The 19,534-nt window shown below is 38.3% G+C and overlaps 1 protein-coding gene across 23 annotated transcripts in view; it reads left to right on the plus strand.

Annotated features, from left to right (window-relative positions):
• The window catches only part of MAP2 (microtubule associated protein 2), a 388,240-nt gene that overhangs the window by 310,836 nt on the left and 57,870 nt on the right, over positions 1 to 19,534 (plus strand). For 17 of the 23 annotated variants that reach the window (XM_059727110.1, XM_019492133.2, XM_059727117.1 and 14 more), the window contains 2 exons: positions 3,021 to 3,131; positions 7,729 to 7,806. In XM_059727110.1, coding sequence (XP_059583093.1) covers positions 3,021 to 3,131; positions 7,729 to 7,806 — 189 coding nt within the window. The remainder of the gene's footprint in view (positions 1 to 3,020; positions 3,132 to 7,728; positions 7,807 to 19,534) is intronic. The other 6 variants (XM_059727121.1, XM_019492134.2, XM_059727124.1 and 3 more) reach the window with 1 other exon arrangement.

Raw genomic sequence — 19,534 nt, forward strand, 5'->3', positions numbered from 1 at the left:
TTCCATAAAAGTCTCATGTTACCAGTGAGGAACTCATATTCTGTGTTACTCAGCACCTACAAATCTCTGAGCAACCCACAGTGTCTTTGCTGGGAAGAGTTTGCCTAGCGTTGCAGCTAGTTGGGGGGTTTTTGGGGGGAGAGGGTTGAGGGGGTGTTTTTTGTTTTGTTTTTGTTGTTTATCATTATTCTTCTTTGAACTTTAACTGAACTGTGAAGATTAAGAAACTATAAAAAGTTTCAATAACTACTCTCCAAGGATTTGACTTACCCATTGGATGTGCTATTTATAGTGTCCATTAGTGCAAATGTGTCTGTCCTTTTGCAGCAGTCATTTACAGCAAAAACACTGTTCTGCTGCTGAACAGCCTGCGCTTCCTGTGTCACCAAAAATATCCATCAAAGGAGTGCTATGGAGTGAGCCTTACTTGATAAAATCCCCAGAGGCAGTTGCTTTTTTAAAAATTTGTTTTGGAGCTGTCTGAAATTTAAATTGTCAGTATTTGAGCAGGCTCTCTCTTTCTTTTTCTCTCCAGCATGTTTATTATGCCTGGGAAATGAGATTAGGATAAGAACTGAGATGGTGGGATCTGCCTGTAGGACTATGAAGGGTCTGGGGACACCGTTGACTCAGATTAAATGCAAATAAGTGAATCTGTAAGAGGGAAGCTAACTGTTATTAAGATTTTGTTTTATGCTTCTAGAGAAAGTCCTATACTGGCTGGGAGATTAATTGGAGGCGACCTAGTAGGTGTTCTTTGTCTTTAGTTTCTGTGCTTCTTCCCAGAATACCAGATATGGACTTATCCAACTGTGTGCTAGGATCTGCATCTCACAAATCAAAAGTCAATCTGTTTTGTTTTTTGGTTAAAATGTTCATGTCCAAATAAATCATGGAAAGATTAAGTCATGCAGGAGCACCCCAAATTAGGCCTGGGTCCAAGCTTCCCCACTCCAGTGAGTCAATTTTAGTTAATTGTACAGTTTTGTAGATGACTCAGTGTTGTTGCTTCTGTCAACAGGACAGTAAATACTGAAAACAGCCAGTTCATGAAAACTGGCAAAAGGTGTTGCATCCTCTTGGGGAAAACTTGCAGCTGGGTTTAACAAACACAAATGGGGAGGAAGCATTTGCTGACGTGGTGATGAATAAATTTGATGATGATGGTGATGGTTATTTTAAGTGGAGGAAATGTCCTCTGTGACATGCACATCCATGGACTGTTCTCCACACCTACCAAGCTCCTTTCTTGTTCTTCACATCTAATAAGACCGTACAAGTGTAGCTCCATATTGGCTTTATCCTTGATAATTTGGAAGAGAAAATGCTGGATAATCAGGACAAGTACAATATAAAATGGACGTGCCTTGCTCCTTGCATGCCCAATCTTGAAGGGTACTGCAAAACTCCCAATATGCAGAATTGTTATGGGGGGCTTCCTCAGGTTTCCAGAAAGTCAGGATTGGACACAGACATGAGTGAACTGGGCGGCCACCCAGGGCCCAGACAAAATGGGGGCCCAAAAATGGTAATTTTAAAATTATTATTAGCATTATCTCTGGCAAAGAGGAGCCCGATACTAAAAGTTTGCCCAGGGCCAACATGATTCTCAGTACGGTGCTGCAGAAAGTAGCCAGCATGCTAGAGAGCTGCTACTCCCAATTGCCCACCTGCCAAACATCTCATCTACTTTGGATTTTTGTACATATATTACTGTGGAAGGAATCCATTGGCTTCAATCAACAATCCATATACTTAGGTCCACAGAAGCAGATATACACAGTTGTCAGCTTTGGGAGATGAGCTATTCTGATAAATGAAATCTATGTGTATTTCAGGAACTGTGCAACTATTTTGGTAACTATTTTAGTGAATCTGGTATTAAATCACTGCTGTTATGTAAGAGGTTTCCAAACAGTATGTTTTGACTTGTACATACTGAACATGTTGAATGCTGAGGAAAAATGAAAGGAAAAGAAATCATTTGAAATGTTCATGAGAACTTTAAGACAACATCAGTTCAAAGCTAGTACATCTGTTAAAGCAGAAATACATATAGGGCATTGACTAATATATGCTCCCTGACAACACATAGCTTAACTGAAGTAAATGCTAAGAGTAAGCTTTCATCTTTGGTGTCATTGATTAACGGATGGTCCATGATATCATCATTGGACACTGACGTATTATAGTATTTAATTTGCAGTTTCTAGCTCTCCTAAGCAACACGGAGATTTATTATTAAATGCTGCAAATGTGGGCGTTATACAAGAATGGACATCTGTTGTGGTTGTGGTTTCAGTTGTCTTCAGTGTCTATAGAATTGGCCTCGGTCTGAAACTTATTCTTACCCTTCGACCAGATATACCTAGGAAATAAAGTATTAATATAAACTAAATATAGTCCCAAGCAGAAGGATATGCATACTAGTGAATAAGGGAATATTGATATATTCACAGAAAAGAAATCTATTTTTTCTGAATTTTGGGGGGAAAATACTATCCAAAGCATGTGTAAAAACACGAACAATTCAATGCATAAGCTGTCAAAAACCCATTGTTCAGCTTATTGTTGTAACTGTGTTTGTAAAATGCCATGATTGAAGAATCATATGTGAAAAAGCTTCTTTCTAGACACTTAATAAGCAATCATTTTAAAATTCTGTAGTTGCTGCAAGTTCTAGCAGTTGCTGCATATTTCCCATACCAACAATGAGAAACAATATTTGAAAATGACGTCTTATGTCATCCCCATTCTGAGCAGTAATAGTCAACATAAATTTTACATATTTAGATTTTGGGTTGTTTTTCAGAAGTGCTCAGCACCTGGAAACTTTCACTGATATACTTAGATCTTTGGAAAATCTCCATCTTTAAAGTTGTGTCTCATGGTTTGAAAAAATATTTGAAAGAAAATGAACTTAACAAATGAATAAATCTGGCTGTGTAATCTTTGCTTTAGTTGTGTTCTCTTTTAATAATATGATTGTATTTGTTCTGTTCATTTTGCTGCTACCACAGAAGAAGTTTCTGCAAGAATAGTCCAAGTAGTAACAGCTGAAGCTGTAGCAGTCCTGAAAGGTGAACAGGAAAAAGAAGCCCAGCACAAAGACCAGCCTGGACTGCCTTTAGGTAAAGCAGGGCATTTGCAAGAGAGAGAGGTATCTGTGTGTGTGTGTGTGTGTGTGTGTGTGTGTGTGTGTGTGTGTGTGTGCCACAGTATATAACAATGTCCAAACTGAACTCTGGGAAAGCATCCAATAGCATCATCGGTTTTCTCCAATCTGTGCAGCAGCACCTGTCCTTGCTGGTTCTTTATCTGCTCAGCCAGCTAGAGATTTCTGTTGCCCAGAGGGTCAGGCTCCTCTCTGAAATATTTCTTGTGCCCTAGATCATGTGGCTCAGGGAACAAGGGTGTTTTATGGGTCCCAATGCCTCTGGGGAGGAAAGGGTTAACCCCTGCCAAGTTCTGGGTCTTGACAGTCTTGGGAGGAAGGGTGGGGCTACATTTTCCTCCTCCCCCCCAATTCTTTATAATTCTTTGAGGGTGCTTCCATGCTTCTACAAGGAGGTGACTATTGCCTGAAATAGCGCTCTGGAGTATTTTAAAACCATTCTGACAACACTTTTCCCACCTTTGGCCCAACTCAATAATTCTCCTCCAGAATACAGCCACTATTGTACAGCCAAGGAGGACAGAATGCAGTCCTTAACTGACGACAGGCTTATAGCCCAGGATCCTCTGCTTTTATGTGGCTGAATTCTGGTTGAATAAAGGGGAGTTCCCCCCTTTCCAATGTAGTCCATTCCTGTATCTCTGGGAGAACCTGAAGTAGCAGAAATTAACTATGTATTTTTTTTAATGAAAAGTAGAACTATTTTAAATGTCTTGGAGGTGTTCTAAAAGTATTCGAATTCTCTTTCCTTTTGAGTGATACAGTCTTTAATTACATGATCACATGTTCTTTTTTCAATGGGAGTCCTGATTTCTTAGGTGAAGAGAAGATGGACACTTCATGGAAATGAGTCAGGCAGGACTGATTAGAGAATTAGGTTCTTGAATATATAGAATCACTGAATCATAGAAAACTAGGGTTGGAAGGGGTGTCAGGAAGTCATCTAGTCTAACCCTCCACTCAAAGCAGGACCCTCTTGTAACAGGGGGCCTTCTCGGGGCCGATTTAACTGTGGCCCACCCACCTGTTTCTGGGCTAACTGCCCACCTTCTCATCTGCCACGCTTTGTTGTTTATTGATTAATAGATGTTAATAAGCAGGAGGCTACCCATTTCCTGCTCCAAGGCCAGGGGGCGCTATCTGCGGCTCCATTCCTCTCCTACGCCGCAGCCCAAGCCTTGCTGATGGCATCTAGATGTTATCATCATCACCGGCCCCCACACTGGGCCCCAGAATCCTCCTAATTGAACCCTTCCTGAATTCCTCCCCTCAGGCGGTCTCATCCGCCTTCATACCAGGCAGCATAGCTCCCTGAACCACTTCCCCTTAGGGTGCGGTCCCCCTGGGACCTTTGGCTACTAGCCCTGGCCCACCGCTAGGCCAGTCGGGACCCCAGGCACGCAGCTCTTGGGTGTCCCTTGCTGTGGGCCCCACCCCCAGCCCTTCAACCCTTCTGGTCCTGGCCCCAGCATGGGCCAGTCAGGGGAAGTCCAGACAGGTTTGAGTCTATGGCCTTTTCTCTCTCTCTGGGGTCTACCCTTCAGACCCTACAAAGGGGTAACCCACCCAGTTGTGGGGGCTAGGGGTTCAGGCGCCCCGACCCGCCTTTCACCGGGGTGGTCACTGGCCTGGCATTTCCTGGGGGCTCCCGCACCACTGGGAGCCTCACCAAGCCACCCATTCCCGGCAGGGTGCAGTTTTAGGTCGTACCCAGGACCAGGAACCTCCTGACCATCCCCTACATCTCCTCCCTCACCTCCAGAAGATACCAGCAGCCCTCTGGCCAGGCAGTGTTGTTGCCTGGCCTCCAATATCAGAACTGCCCTGTTTATATGGGCAGCCCCTGATTCAAAATGGCTGCCATCGTCAGGCGCCTGCCGGCTGCCAGCTCCAGGCCCTTACAGTGGCAGCACCAACAGTGCCCTGCCACACCTCCCCAACCAGATCATCCCAGCCAGGGCTTTGTCTAGCCGGGTCATAAAAACCTCCAAGGATGGAGATTCCACCACCTCTCTGGGTAATCTGTTCCAGTGTTTCGCCAGCATCCTAATGAGAGAGTTTTTCCTAATATCCAGCTTATACCTCCCTTGCTGCAACTTGAGACTGTTGCTCCTTGTTCTATCATCTGTCACCACTGAGAACAGTCTAGCTCCATCCTCTTTTGAACCACCTTTCAGGTAATTCAAAGCCTTTGCTGCATTTGCTGTGAAAGACAGAAGTATATATTGAATGGTGCAAGTCATTGCAAGAACAGAAGAAAGATCGTTTCATGGTTTTGGCAGTTGAATGCTACTTTGTGCCTCTGCCACAGAGTTCCTGTGGGATGCTAGGAGAGACACTGCAAAAAATCTTCACAGGTGCCCACTGAAATGGTCAGCATTTTCAGTGCCCAGAGTGAGACATTTTGGGGTGCTAAGCACCAAGACAGGAACTGAAGTCAATTGGTGCTGTACATTTAACATATAAGTCCTATTAAAACACTTTCAATTTGCATCCAAAATTCATGGACACCTGTGAGCACTTCAGTTGGTAATCCAATTTCCTCATACACAAAGCGGGGATAGTAATAACATCCCCACTTGCAAAGGTGTTGCAAAGATAATTTTTTTCATGTGTGTGAAATACTCAGACACTACAATGCTGGGTGCATTAAAAAATACCATGAGGAAATTAATAATTATGTTTTCAGTGCAGGCTTTGGAAACTGTGCAGTGAGTAAGGGCAAGGCATACACTTTGAAAAAGAAGTATTGAATAATTGCCCATTCAGTAAGCACCCCCCACCCTCTACACTGAACAAGGTAGGATTTCTGTGAATAAATATTACATGAACATGTCATTTAAGACTGTATCATAATACATATACAGAAGGAGGGTTGAATTAAGATTGTACAGACAATCTTCTCACATTTCCTAATTTCTTAGTACTTAGTATGGTTTGCAAACACAACTTTTTTTCTAGCATACGTTTTCTATATGTAAATCCTTATATTTAGAATTTAAGGAACAGTGTCTTGTAGAAACCATAAAGCCAAATTTCCAATGAAACTCTGAAAGGGTGACAGAAAATTTGCAAATTCATCATATTTACATTTCCGTTGCCTACATCTGTGTGCATATATATGCAAGGGCTGCAGCCTCCTGATAATTTAGATCTCAAAGTTTATTTACTTCACAGTTGAGTTTCTTTGAATTTTATTCAACAGAGACTTAAGGCCCAATAGTGCTTCTTTCACAGAGGTCCATGTTTTCATGAAAGCCCCTGATTCAGCAAAACAATTTCAATATATTTAACTTTAGGCATATACTTAAGGTCTTTGTTGAAGTAGGGCCTAAAGGATAGCAGAACTGAGAATATGGTGAGGGTGTGAAGACATTCTTGAACATACTGTGAGAAACAAATATCTGTTAGCAAAAATTTGATCTGTGAACCTCAGTGACAGTTATTCAACTGCAAAGATAGCTGTATAAACTATTCTTTGATTGAAACGCCATGGGGGGTGGCGGGATTACAGAGTACGAAAGGCCCAATTCAAGCCCCAGTGAAGTCAATGGAAAGGAAATCAATTGACTTCACTGGGTTTGGGAGCAAGCTGTAAATCACAAGTAGAGTACCATTTACCTGCTAGAGTTATATACAACACTGCCCTATTGAAGGAAATTTTTAAAATAAAGCTCTGTAAAAACCAACCTGATAGATCCTAGTACCGACTGAAGAAATACTTGCTCAAAACTAGTTCTGTGAAATATGTTTATGAAAGCAGTGAAGAAATCAAGGGGAATATGTTTTAAAAATAACTTATTTATGGCTTAATTCTGTTCCCACTGAAGTCATTTAAAAATCTTCTCCTGACGTCAGTGGGAGTATAAAGATATTGACTAGGAATTAATATAAAATTTGAGCAGATTAAGCATCTGAATAGCACCTTCACGTGATGATTGATATTCCCTGTTGATGCCTTCTTGCCTCTAGTGGTGCCACCAGCTGGTAGCTTTTATATTACAACAAGGAGCATGTTGAATTAAGCAGAAACAAACAAAAAAACGAATAAAATGCATCCAGGCTTTAACTATGAAAAACCCAGCAATATCTTAGTTCTCTAGGTACACAAAGGTAGACTAAGCCTGGGATTTGGCACCTGTTTGTCTTTTTAACAGATGAGAAAACAACTTAAAAATACCTCTTGTTTAAATATTTTGCTGTTGTTTTCTGAACCAAAGTTCCTCCAGAAACAATATTGATCGATGTAGCAGACGGAAGATACGCAGAAAGGATGGCTGATCATTTTATACATGACGTTATTTGGTCCTAAATATGACTATCATTCTGAACATAATGAATGCGTGTTTTAAATAAATGTTCTCCTTTTATTATAGGTTTAAAAGATAAATTGAAAGGGGACTATATCTGAAAATCCATTAGGTACAACTCTCCATTAAATTATTCTCCAGTCTGGCCAGAAAAGTCTACTGCAGCTTGTACTTGGCATCTAGTGTTCTCCCAGGAATTAATTGCTGTATCTCATTGTCTCATTTCCATTGTTCAATCTTTAGCAGTTGAAGAATCAGCTAATCTGCCTCCTTCCCCACCTCCCTCACCAGCCTCAGAACAGACTGGAACATTGGATGAAGGTAAGGGTCCCTTGGACAGTGTAGTGTATATCTATGAGGAAGGGGGACAGATGTTAAGCTGACAGGGTGGGAGAGTTAGTGAATGGGGGGGATACTTCTTGCCAGTAGCATCTTAGTGGACTAAGTGACCACTGTCAATAAGTTGCCACCTGCAAACTGACTGTAACACATAAATGAGGTACATATGCATCCACCAAGGTATGCAGGAGTGCATGTTAAATCAAAAAATAAATACATACATATAAAAATGTGAAAATAATGTTGATACCTGTTAATGGATGTTATAAGCCAAGACAAAAGTGAGATTTCCCCAGGGTGGTCACCAATTTCCAGGCTTACTATTAGTAATTATGCTCTGTTAAAAACTTTTGCTGAAAATAAATCAGCATTAATGTTTTTTCAATACTATCAAATCCATGAAAGCAAGGAGGTTCTGATTTAGACTGTTTCCTTTTGCATTCCATCTTTAACATACACTTCTGTACATAGATGTAGTATTGGGGGATTCTGTTCTGTGGGTGCACAGGTGAACTTTTAGCCTTAAAGTAAATTCTGTGTGCTGATTTGCACAGTGATATTCAACATTATGAACCCATAATCTTTACATTCATCTCTCTTTAAAATCTTGGTTAAGCAAAAGACTTAAGCCAATGCTTAACATTAAGCAAGTGCTTAAGCCCCATTGAAATCACATGCTTAAGGTTAAGCATGCATGGATGTGCTTTGCTGAATAGGAATGACCTGTAAATGCATGGTACTTCTATTAAAATTATCACGGGAAGAGTAGCTAAATACAGCAGAATCCTACCTTACACATCTGAGAAAAGAATTTGGACCTAGCATTTTCAATTATCACCCTGAACTGAAGTCAGCCATTTGATAGTCATTTGTCTTTATATGTCAACTTCCTTCTTGGCTCTTCTGAAATTACTTAAACTTGTCATGGGAATAAGATATTACTGTCTACGTGCATTTAGTCTACATACATTTTAATCTATGTTGTTTAATACGATAGGAAATGTATAGCTTTTACTTGATTCATTAATATGTGCTTGCTCTCAGTCAATCAGGACATACTCTAATTTGTACCTGACCTCTAAGCATTTGGGATTAATCCAGCAAAGATCACATTATTTGGTCATTTGTACTGAAAATACTTACTGGATATGTTCAGTACAAGCAGCAGTGTAAATGTTGATTTTCTGAATATTGTTGTTATAACATTCTTGGTATTGAGCAGATATTACAGTGGTAATTCAGCCCATCTCCTAAAGGTAATGGGAAGCCAGTACTATATAAACAAAGATTTTAGGGCATCCAGGGAAGTTCTGATTCTTGCACTGCTCCTTCTCATCAGTGTATGTGGCTATGTTTTTGCTCAACAGTGTGACTTTATATCAAATATATTTCAAAATCCTTTATCTTGGGTTTAGAATGAGCTTTCTGGACTATTTTCATTAACAGTATTATTGCTTGTTACTTTTGGAGGCGGTTTTTTTTATAAAGTAACTTAATTGATTAATTGACAGAATGGAAATGTGGCACAGCAGAGAACAACTCTAGGTTGTTTGACCTAATGGACTGAGCCATTCCTAGTGATGCATGAGGCACAGCAAGTTCCTTAACAGTATTGTGTTTCTTTTTCCTCATTTGTAAAGCTGAATTAACATAATGATCATTACTTACCTACCTCACAGGGGTGTTGTGAGGATTAACAGGTCAATGTTTGTATAATGCTTGGAAGAGATGTTATGCTACATGTTTGCTATGTATTCTTTTTTCTTTAAAGGTTGATTTTAAAATGTCACTATGGCTTTTGATCCACATTTTCAGTCTGAGAACAGACTTCACTAGACTGTTCATAGACTCCTAAAATACAGGGTGTTTTGGAAACATTGACAAAAATCTTACTTGGTGATTCCTCAGTATTGGTGATTACTGAATTCCAAAGTGCTGTGAATTTCTCTTTTATGTTTGGCTTTCAGGGTGTGGGTCATAGTAGGGTAAGATGGAAAACAAAGTAAATTTTTGTAAAAGCTTTCATCCAAAACATCCCTAGGCTTTTTGGGGGAAGAGGAGTTGTTAAAATCTGACATTTTTCAACCAGCTCTTGTCAATATCCTTTTGCTTCTGTTATACATTAAGCACTTGTCTGTTTGACTGGAGTGAAGCCTTATTTTTTACAACTACTTTGAAATGTTGACTGTCAGACTCAGTATTGCCTTATGCTGCTAGCATGAATAAGTTAAATTCTGCTGCATTTACTCAAGCAAAAATCTCATTAACTTCCATAGGAACGTTTCCCTAAGTGACGACTGCAGGATTTCATACAATATCTATAGTATCTGTTTAAACCCTCAACCCCCATGTTCCCTAATTACATATCCCAATATCCAGTAATGGGTGCATCTACATGTGCAATTTAATGCGCACTAACCTATTTTACCACACATTAAAGCATCATAAAAATTGCTCTTTAGCCTAATGCACATTAAAATAGGCTAATGCACATTTTTCCAGTACCTCACAATGGAGGTACTAGATTTAATGCACCTAATCTAAAGTGCATTAATTGAACGTGTAGACATACCCATTTATGCCCTAATATGCCATTCAGTGTCTGTTCTGTGAAATGGCATTTATAGAATTTCATCCAGTTCTGCAATTGTATATAAAAAAGGCAAACCCATTTGGTATGTATAATACCTTTAGGTTTCCTTTTTTCCCCCCTGCCCTTTAATATTTTCCCAGTGCTCTTGTCAGTGGGGTGTGTGTGTCTGTGCATAGCATGTCTTTGAATCTGAAAGAGATTTCCTTCAGTCATAATGGGGAGGAAATCACTATGTTGTAGATATGTCAAAGGTGGATGTGGTCAGCCATGCAGCAAACACAAATTAAAAAAAAAAAAGCAAAGGGAGAGAATTTGGGTCAAATATATTTTAGGAATAAAAAGAGTCGGTGGATGTAGGTTTCATTCTTTCGTACAACCACAGACAGATATTCAGATGAGTGGGTTGCTTTTCACTGCCCTGGAAGGTAAGCTAACTAATTTGCCTCACTGAAATTAATTTATTCATTGCAATTTTTTTCCTGTGGTTTATATTTTAGGGAAATTAAATTTACCCAAGCACTATCTAATGCTTTTATCAAATGGATTTGGACAAGCATTGCTGGTGCTGCTTTGTACTGCCAGTATCACATTTTTGTGCTTGGTACCTCCTTTGATTGGCTATTAACTGCGTCATATAAAAATTAATCTAGAATGCTACCGGACAAAAAGAATGTCCTTGATAAAATAGTTTGCAGTTTAAAGTGTGTATTTCTATACCCAAAAACTGTTTTACAAATTAAAAAGAACTGAGGGTTATGAGTGAAGAATTATTTTCAATGAAATATCACTTTTGAAAGACATTTTCAAAAAGTCTCTGGAATCAAAAACTGAATAACCCTGTAAGTAAAAATATTTTATCTTAGACTTGAAAATGTATTGCCTTTTTACTTGAGCCTAAGAGAAAACAAGATATCTCTTAAAGGGTACTAAAACAATAGGGGAAAGGTTTGTTATAGAGAAAAGATTAAAACAAAAGCATAGTAGCATTTGAAGACTTTATTGCCCATCTTAAGAAATTATCTCATGATCAATTTTTTAAAAATCTTTTGAAAAGCAGTTATAAATAAAACAAGATTGAAAACAATGTAAGAAACACTGAACAGTGATAAAACTGGAGCAAGAAAATAATATGGATGAACCCAGACCACTTCTCTGTTACGCCTTTCAAGTCCTGGAGTATTTCAGATTTAAGAAACTATAAGCAGAGATTCTAAGATTTCTTTGTTTCAGAAAAAGAGATTAATCTGCCCTATCATCATCACACTGATCCATGTTCATTCAGGATACCTTCCCTCCCACTCAGAATTATTGAAAAATAATCTTAGGGAAGTGTTTAGTTTCATAGATTTTCATCAGGTCTCTGTGTTGGCTTGATTGCCTCTTGTGGGATTTCTGCCAGTGATTTTAAGAAGAGCTGTAGACTGTAATAGGCCCTAAGCTGTTTAATGGCAATATGGTATTACATTTACTTGACCAAAGTTTGGGTGACAAAAGAGGAAGCAAAGCAAATGAACAAACAAGAGGAGAGGATAATTTCAAGAAGTGCCAGAACAGGGGAAAATGGGAAACTAAAGACAGTTCAGAGTATGATTAGCGGCCTTATATTGGTTAGATCCAATTTTAATGAAGATACAACTTAAATAGAGAATAAAAATAAGCATATGCATATTAATTAGTTAATTTGCAATTAGGACTTATTGGAAACATTGTTACGTTTTTAGCTTTATTTAGTAAAAGCTTTTGCTACTTAACTATGCAATAGAGTATAAAAAAAAACTGGTCTACCTCAAAATTTTCACTCTACAGTCTTGAACTACAGTTCTGGATAAATTGCCTATCTGCAGATGTACCCAGTTAGCACTTTTAGAAACTTAGTTTCTAAAACTTAGGTAAGAAGTCCTTTTTCCTCTAACAGGCTGGCCAGCTGCTGGAGGCTTTTCTATGGCTTTAAAACTTAGAACATCCATGATTAATTTATTTTAAAAGTGAATACAGTTGATACTTCTTTGGATTCATGCACATTTTATAAATTGTAATTATTTGCTTGATATGTCTTACCCATAATTTTTAGTTAATTACATTTTATTTGTATGTCATTATTAATGTGTATCTACATATATGTTTTTGATTACATGATTTTGGTAGGACTGGATCTTCAAACCATTCTTAGTTCCCAGAATACCTCTGTAAGTGCTGTTGGAAAAGCTTACATTTGCCTGTATTCTGTCTGTCTGTCTTAGTCATATGAGCAGCTAAGTAGAAGTCAGCACCACCCTGTAACCAAACAGGACATTTGGCTGAGATTTTTACATAAGAGAGAGTAAGGGAGTCAAGTAACCAACTCTCACTGAAATTCAGTGAGAGGTGTGCTGCCAACTAATTCAGGCCCCTTTGAAATCCACCCCAGCCTTTTATTTTCCATTTCATCAATAATCACATAAATCAGGGGGTGCCAGTCTACATCCCATAAAGAGGTTGGATCCAGCCCAAGGGAGCCTGGGGGATTTGTGGCACACTGCCGTACCATGCTACCCATAGCCTCCTCAACACTACTATTCATGCCTCCCGTTCTGCTACTCTCATTCCTGTACTTATCATCAGTTTAGAATTTGTCCCTCTCCATTGCTGTTAGAAATGGGGACTGGTAGTAGGGGTAAGCGCAGGCAATTTGGGGGCTCCAGGGGAGGAGATTTGGAGATCCAGGTCATTGAGCAGATCAGGTCGCAAGTAATGGCCCATGGTGGCAAAAGGTTGCCAACTTGTGACATAACACGTTCAGAATATTCCTTCTACCTAATTCCTATCCCTGAAATGGCATTGTTTTACCAGTTTCTCAAAATCAGTGTTTTGATACAAGCAAAAGTAATAGCGAACCACTATTCAATCATTTCCCTTTTTATAGTTAAAAAATATAAATTTAAAATAACTCAAAAATGTAATTGACATACAGGTATAAATCTATTAATTCCATGCTTTTTGTTTGGCTTTGTGCCTTTATAATACTTGAAATGTTTTGACATCACCATATGTCATAGTAATGACATTATGTTTAATGTAATTAATAATCTGAGTTCTTTTCATACCCATTAAAGGTGGTTTAGCCCCCCTGCCCCCCCCCCCCTTCAGGGAAGCAGTTTTAAGCATCTGCTTAAATCCTTGCTTCTTAAGGAATGCAATCAAACACATGCTTGACTTTAATTTGACTTCAGTACAGACTTAAACAACTGCGTAAATTTAAGCACATGCTTTACCTACTCTCCTGATGTGATGCATTCTTGAACAGGAACTTTAAATGATATCATAAAAATGAAGTATGGAGTAAACTCATCAGTTTAGCATTTAAATAAATATGCAGTGTACTGAATAGTATCTGTTCATCAGCTGTATCTCCTGCCGTAATATGAACAAGCTTTTGAAAAGGCGTTGGACATCTATGTTATGTATTTCTAAAAGTCTAAAATCCCCATTAGTTCCATGTTTCTGATACCTCAGGGTTGAGCTCCACTTATTGTAGCATTCTCTTTCTCTCGCTCTCTTTCTAACTCTTTCTTGCTCTACCATCATCTTTTGAAGATAAGAACAGGGGAATGGAGAGGGTCTCCTGGGCCAGCAAGTTCAGTGCCATTCATTCAAAGGTACTCAAGTTACCTTGCATGGAATTAACATCCATGCTTCAGAAAAGCAGCTTTCCAAGCATATTAAGGGTTTGGAACCACGACACATTTTCACTAGAGTAACCTCTACTGGTTTTTTGCAATAATGTAAATGATATGGAAGTCTTGATAGAAGAGACAACCAGTTATTCCAGGGTTGTTGTTCACAGTAGGTACTATTAAAGTGTCAATACTGAGAGGTGGAGTAGCAGGTCTAAGGCAAATGGCTATCTTGGGATAGGTCTAGATACAAAAGCAGCATAATTTCACCTTGATTTTTTTCCATGGTAACTCTGCACTAAAAATAAGTAAATTACACTGGTGTAGGGCATAACATCTAATAACGTCTAATATATGTTTTCAAGGTGTAAAGTTTGATTTCACTGATGTAAACATGTCACATGTCCAAGCTGTAACATTGCTACCCTCACAGATGATGCTTCTGTCATTTGAAACAATGTTATTTTGAAAAGTTGATTTTTCAGAAGGCTGTTCAGGTTTTTTTCCTCAAAGGTAGGCACTTTCAAAAAGAGCAACCCTTAGAATTGGATAGGCATCTTTCACCATATTCATTTTTACTTTTCCTTGGTGGCGTTAAAACAGAAATAAAATGGATCCATCTGAGTATAACATGCTAGGGTATGTAAAAAAACAAAACAACCCACCATCAGAAGTACTTTGCCAGTATTGTGGTATCTAACATGCTCATAATAAAGTATTAGTGGGAAATAAATTTAGAAGAATAATTTGGAAAATAATACGTAATATTTTACTGCGTTGTTTCATAGATTTCATAGACATTAGGGCTGGAAGGGACCTCAGAAGATCATCGAGTCCAGCCCCTCCTCCCCAAGGGCAAGAAGTCAGCTAGGGTCAAAGGATCCCAGCAGGAGAAGCTTCCAAATGTTTCTTAAAAGAGTCCAGAGTAGATGCTTGCACCCCCTCTGGAGGGAGTTTATTCCACGCCTTGGGTGCTCGGACAGTAAAGAAGTTTTTCCTTATGTCCAGCCTAAAACTGTCTTGGAGGAGTTTGTGACTATATGACTTGTCTTGATTTTTTTTACATCCATGGTTTGTCCTTTAGAAGAAAATCTGTTAAAATGATCCTTTTCAAGAAAAAGCATTCTATAGATTGCATCTACCTTCTGCCTGATTTCAAGTTAACACAACTAATCACCTCTGTATTTCTATGTATGTATCTCCTTGTGGATGTTACGTAGTGCAAATAATCATACATTATATTATGGCCCACTACTAACATAACACAGTAGGTTAGAGTACCTTGAAACTAGATGATCTTTCAACATCAAAATATTGTAGATGGGAATTAATGGTACCATGATCAATTAATAGCTTTTTAGTCTATTATAGTTGAATAACCATGAATGGATTCACATAATATATTTCTCTGCCAGTAGGAAGATATAAATGTCATTTTATTATGATTCAGTTACTATAATTTTGCTACAGAATGCAAAAGGTACCTCATTTAAAGCAACAGGGGCCATATTCTCATTGGGTCGTGTTGAATGAACATTGCATTACTAATTGATTAAATTATTTCATGCAAAAGAGATTCTTCAACTACAATGAGTTAGGCTTTCTACATTTTAAAAGTATGAGCATAGAAATGAATATACCTGGCTGCAAAATACAATAGAAAAAGAAAGATTAACCTGGGAATGCAGAAACAGACTAGTTGAGACCTTCGTCCCTGGTCCTGCCAGTCCTTAGGCAGGAAAGCAAGAGTTACAGATTTATGGCCTACAGTCTAAGTGAAGTTCAAGTGCCATGACAAATTCTGTCTTTATTATATATTTATATTACATAAAATACATTCCCAAAAAATATTCCAGAATTTAAAATGTATGTCATTAAGTTATTAGCCCAGCTGAAGTTGAAAAAGAAGATCAGGATCTTAAACCAACTGACTGAGATTGTAATGTCTGAGTTACAAGTTAAAAGTTGCAACTCCATTTAATCTTTTTGGTTATGGTGATTTATACTAATGAAACCCATGCATAGATGAAAATGGTTATAGAAGAGGTAAGTGATAGTATTAAACAAGAACAAAATTAAAATAATTTGCTTCTTTCCAAATTGTATAATATCACTCTCTTTTTATATTTATTTAAAGCAGAAAAACTGTCAACCTTCTTAAACAATGAAGCGTTAGCCTGGCACACTTTTTTACATAATGTTACCTATCCCATCTACCTTTATCTGCACTATAACATGCAGGGACATTTCTCTCCCATTTTTACCCTATGTGGTTGAAGCTGCATAGTATGTATTGAGACAGCTGCAACACTAAAGAATATGATGACATTTAAAAACATGGTGAGCAACATGTAAACTCTCTAGTAAGCCAAGTCAGTATTAGAATGTCACAATGTCATAAACAGAAACAGGTTGCCTCCCCATTATAAAATATTTGATTTGCGAGATACAAATGTGGGCCAATATGTAACAAATAAAATTAGTTCCTTTTTACTTTTTAATTGGTGTGTCTATATGTGCACAGTTACTGTGCAGTAACCATGGTGACTGATGCCAACTGCGCACTTAGTTACTGCGCAGTAAGACACACGTAGATGCCTTACTGCACTGTAACACTGTGTGTGTGGATTGACTTAGAAGTAACTTTATTCCCAAGTCGGTGCGCACACAGCATTACTGCGCTGTAAGACATATACGTGTAGATGCTAGTCTAAAAACTGGTTACTGTGCAGTAAGTTACTGTGCAGTAAATGCACATGTAGACATGCCCAATAAATAGTCTTTTGAATGGCATTAGTCTACAGTGCTGTGGGGCAGATCAGCCATTTGATGATCCAGACATACAGCAAATTAATGAAAATAAGGAATATGTGAGTGTATTCTTTAATATGCAAAACAATTTTTTAAATATATTTGATAGTTGCTGGGCCCAATTTTGGTTGCAACAGAAAGCCCAGATGTAGCTGAGAGCAAAATGTGGTCCAAGTTGTGAACTTATTGTGAGGTAGTCTGGAATAACCAAAAACTCACACAAATAAAGGAAGTATAATTACCTACCTCTTGCCAAAGAAGCTTCTGTTTTGCATTTGAAAATCTTGGGTTCACAGACAGAACAGCATATCCTACCTAAGACAAAAAATAAACACTGGCCCTCCATATCATTTCTTCCTTGGCTCAGCTCAGATATTTGTTCCCTGCCCTGCTTATTGCTCAGCATTCACAAGCGAACTGGGACTTTTTTTTTAATTCTGGAAGCAGGGGCAGAATCCAGCCTTATACAGTAGCTACATTTTTAACCTCTTTTCTTGAGACAATTTAGAACCCCTTCCCATAACTCCTCATAGAAGCTAAAATGTAGTTTCCTAAAAAAGTTTGATCTACATTTCATTCACATTTTTAACCTCTTATAGGCAGAGCCAAATTGGCAGTACCAAAACAACCAAAAACTTGCTGCTAATGGAGCGTTGCCTCTGAGAGGGCTAAAACTGTAATTTTGCCTGAGCTGGAAAGGGAAGGCAAGTAAATTGAAGAGTAGGCTCTGTTCCTGCTCCATGTGGCCATGCCTGGAATTTTTTTTCCTGGATTCTGCCTTTCCAAAAAAAGGTGCAGGTCTTAAATGGGGTGGTGTAGTATGCAAGAAAATATGGCACATATTTGGCACAAAATAATCTTGGGGTGGGAGGAGGGCCACTCTCCCTTCTATGTCAGATTATATTTTCTTATGTCACCCAGGTAACACTTCATTATTAGAGTTAACATTTAGCAGCTGTACTGTTTCTGCAGTGAGATGCTCAGGTACACAGATCTGGATGGCTTCAGATGTTGACTGTGCTTAAAATTCACTTTCTAACCCAGTCATTTGAATTTGAGAGTGAAATGTAGATCAAGCTCTTTTAGGAAACTACATTTTAGCTTCTATGAGGAGTTATGGGGAGAGGTTCTAAACTGTCTCAAGAAAAGAAAAAATGAAGGAATTATTTTTGCAGTTTTTGTGGTAGAGGAAAAGTCAACAGGTTATTTACAGTTATAGACACCAACTGAAAGAGGATATTCCCTAAATGTAGGATTTATCATGTATCTAGTTGTCATACTCAGAGGATGGGCTTAATATCTTGTATTTAGCAGTGCCATAACTTAGCTCATGTTCAGTGTGCACCATAACTGACAGACAATCTCAGATCACATCTGATCCATTAGGTAGATTTGTTCGTTGGCCATTTTTATTTCAGCTGTGTTATTTTGTAGACAACAATAATAGAAACTGAAGATGTTCCTCTTGTCAACAACAGAACCATCTTTGTGATGATACACACTAACTTTTCAGCAGGTGAAAAAGCAAGCCCTCATTAATGCATTGAAAAACTTCCATCGGAGGCCATCTTAAACCCTAGAAATATGGTACAACAATATAAAATGCAGGGACAAATAATAAAAGAAATTGCTGTAAGGTAGTTTTAGGAGGCTTTTACCATTAAAAGTTAGCCACAAGCTTAGAAAGAACTTTATTTAGGTTAAATTGTTATTTATTGATGTGTAGAAAAAGAGTAGCAGATGTTTAAAATAGATTTTTATAAAGCTTCTATCCAAGTATGATAGATTGATTTTTAAATGAAAACAGCTTCTAGATTCTAAATTTCCAAGTGTTTCAACTGTTTCAAGGGTTTTTCGTTGTAGCCATGTTGGTCTAAGGACATAAGTAGGCAAGGTTCTTTGGGTAGATGTTCTGAGACTCCATTTCATTCCTTGAAGTCTCAGAACAGCAGAGATTCCCTATGCTTGAAGGAGGGTGATTGCATCCGAAAGCTTGCAAAGTCCGTTTTTCCAACTATTCAGTTGGTCTAATAAAAGGTATCATATCTACCCAAATGTTTTGAAGGAATCATACAACTTGGCCATGGGGTACTAAGTCTATTTCCTAAATCAGTCCCTGTGTATAATGTTATTTGGAATCAGTGCAAGTCTGGTGTATAACCCTTAAAAGTTTAGGGCCAGATCTGATTCTATGTATTACGGACAGATGTGATCCTGTTCTACCATGCTTGAGTCCCTGGAAAAAAGTTTATGCCCCCACTTTTTATAACACTCTGTCATCTTTGTCTCAAGACAAAATCAGAAAAAGCAGCAAGGAGGAGGAGGATTCATCCACCTTTCTCATTAACTGTTTTTCAGGCATTTGAGCAGGATGGAATAGTATCATGCTTAGGTGCCTGTGTTCACTTATATGTCTAATGGGTAGAATAGGATCTTGCCCTTAAAGTTTAATTTTGATTTCACTGACATTTACAATGATTGTGTTCTGCAGTGGTGATTACTAAGAGATACAATAAACATTTACCCAGTAAATTACATATATGTAAATTTCATGTCTTCAATTCTGCATTGCCTTGGCATGGCTGATTGAATCCATTCTGTGGTATGGCATAGTGCCTAGACATGTCAGTGCATGTGTCCATCCTGTCTTGTC

This window comes from Alligator mississippiensis, chromosome 4, assembly GCF_030867095.1.
Source record: "Alligator mississippiensis isolate rAllMis1 chromosome 4, rAllMis1, whole genome shotgun sequence".
NCBI classification, from domain to species: Eukaryota; Metazoa; Chordata; order Crocodylia; family Alligatoridae; genus Alligator; species Alligator mississippiensis.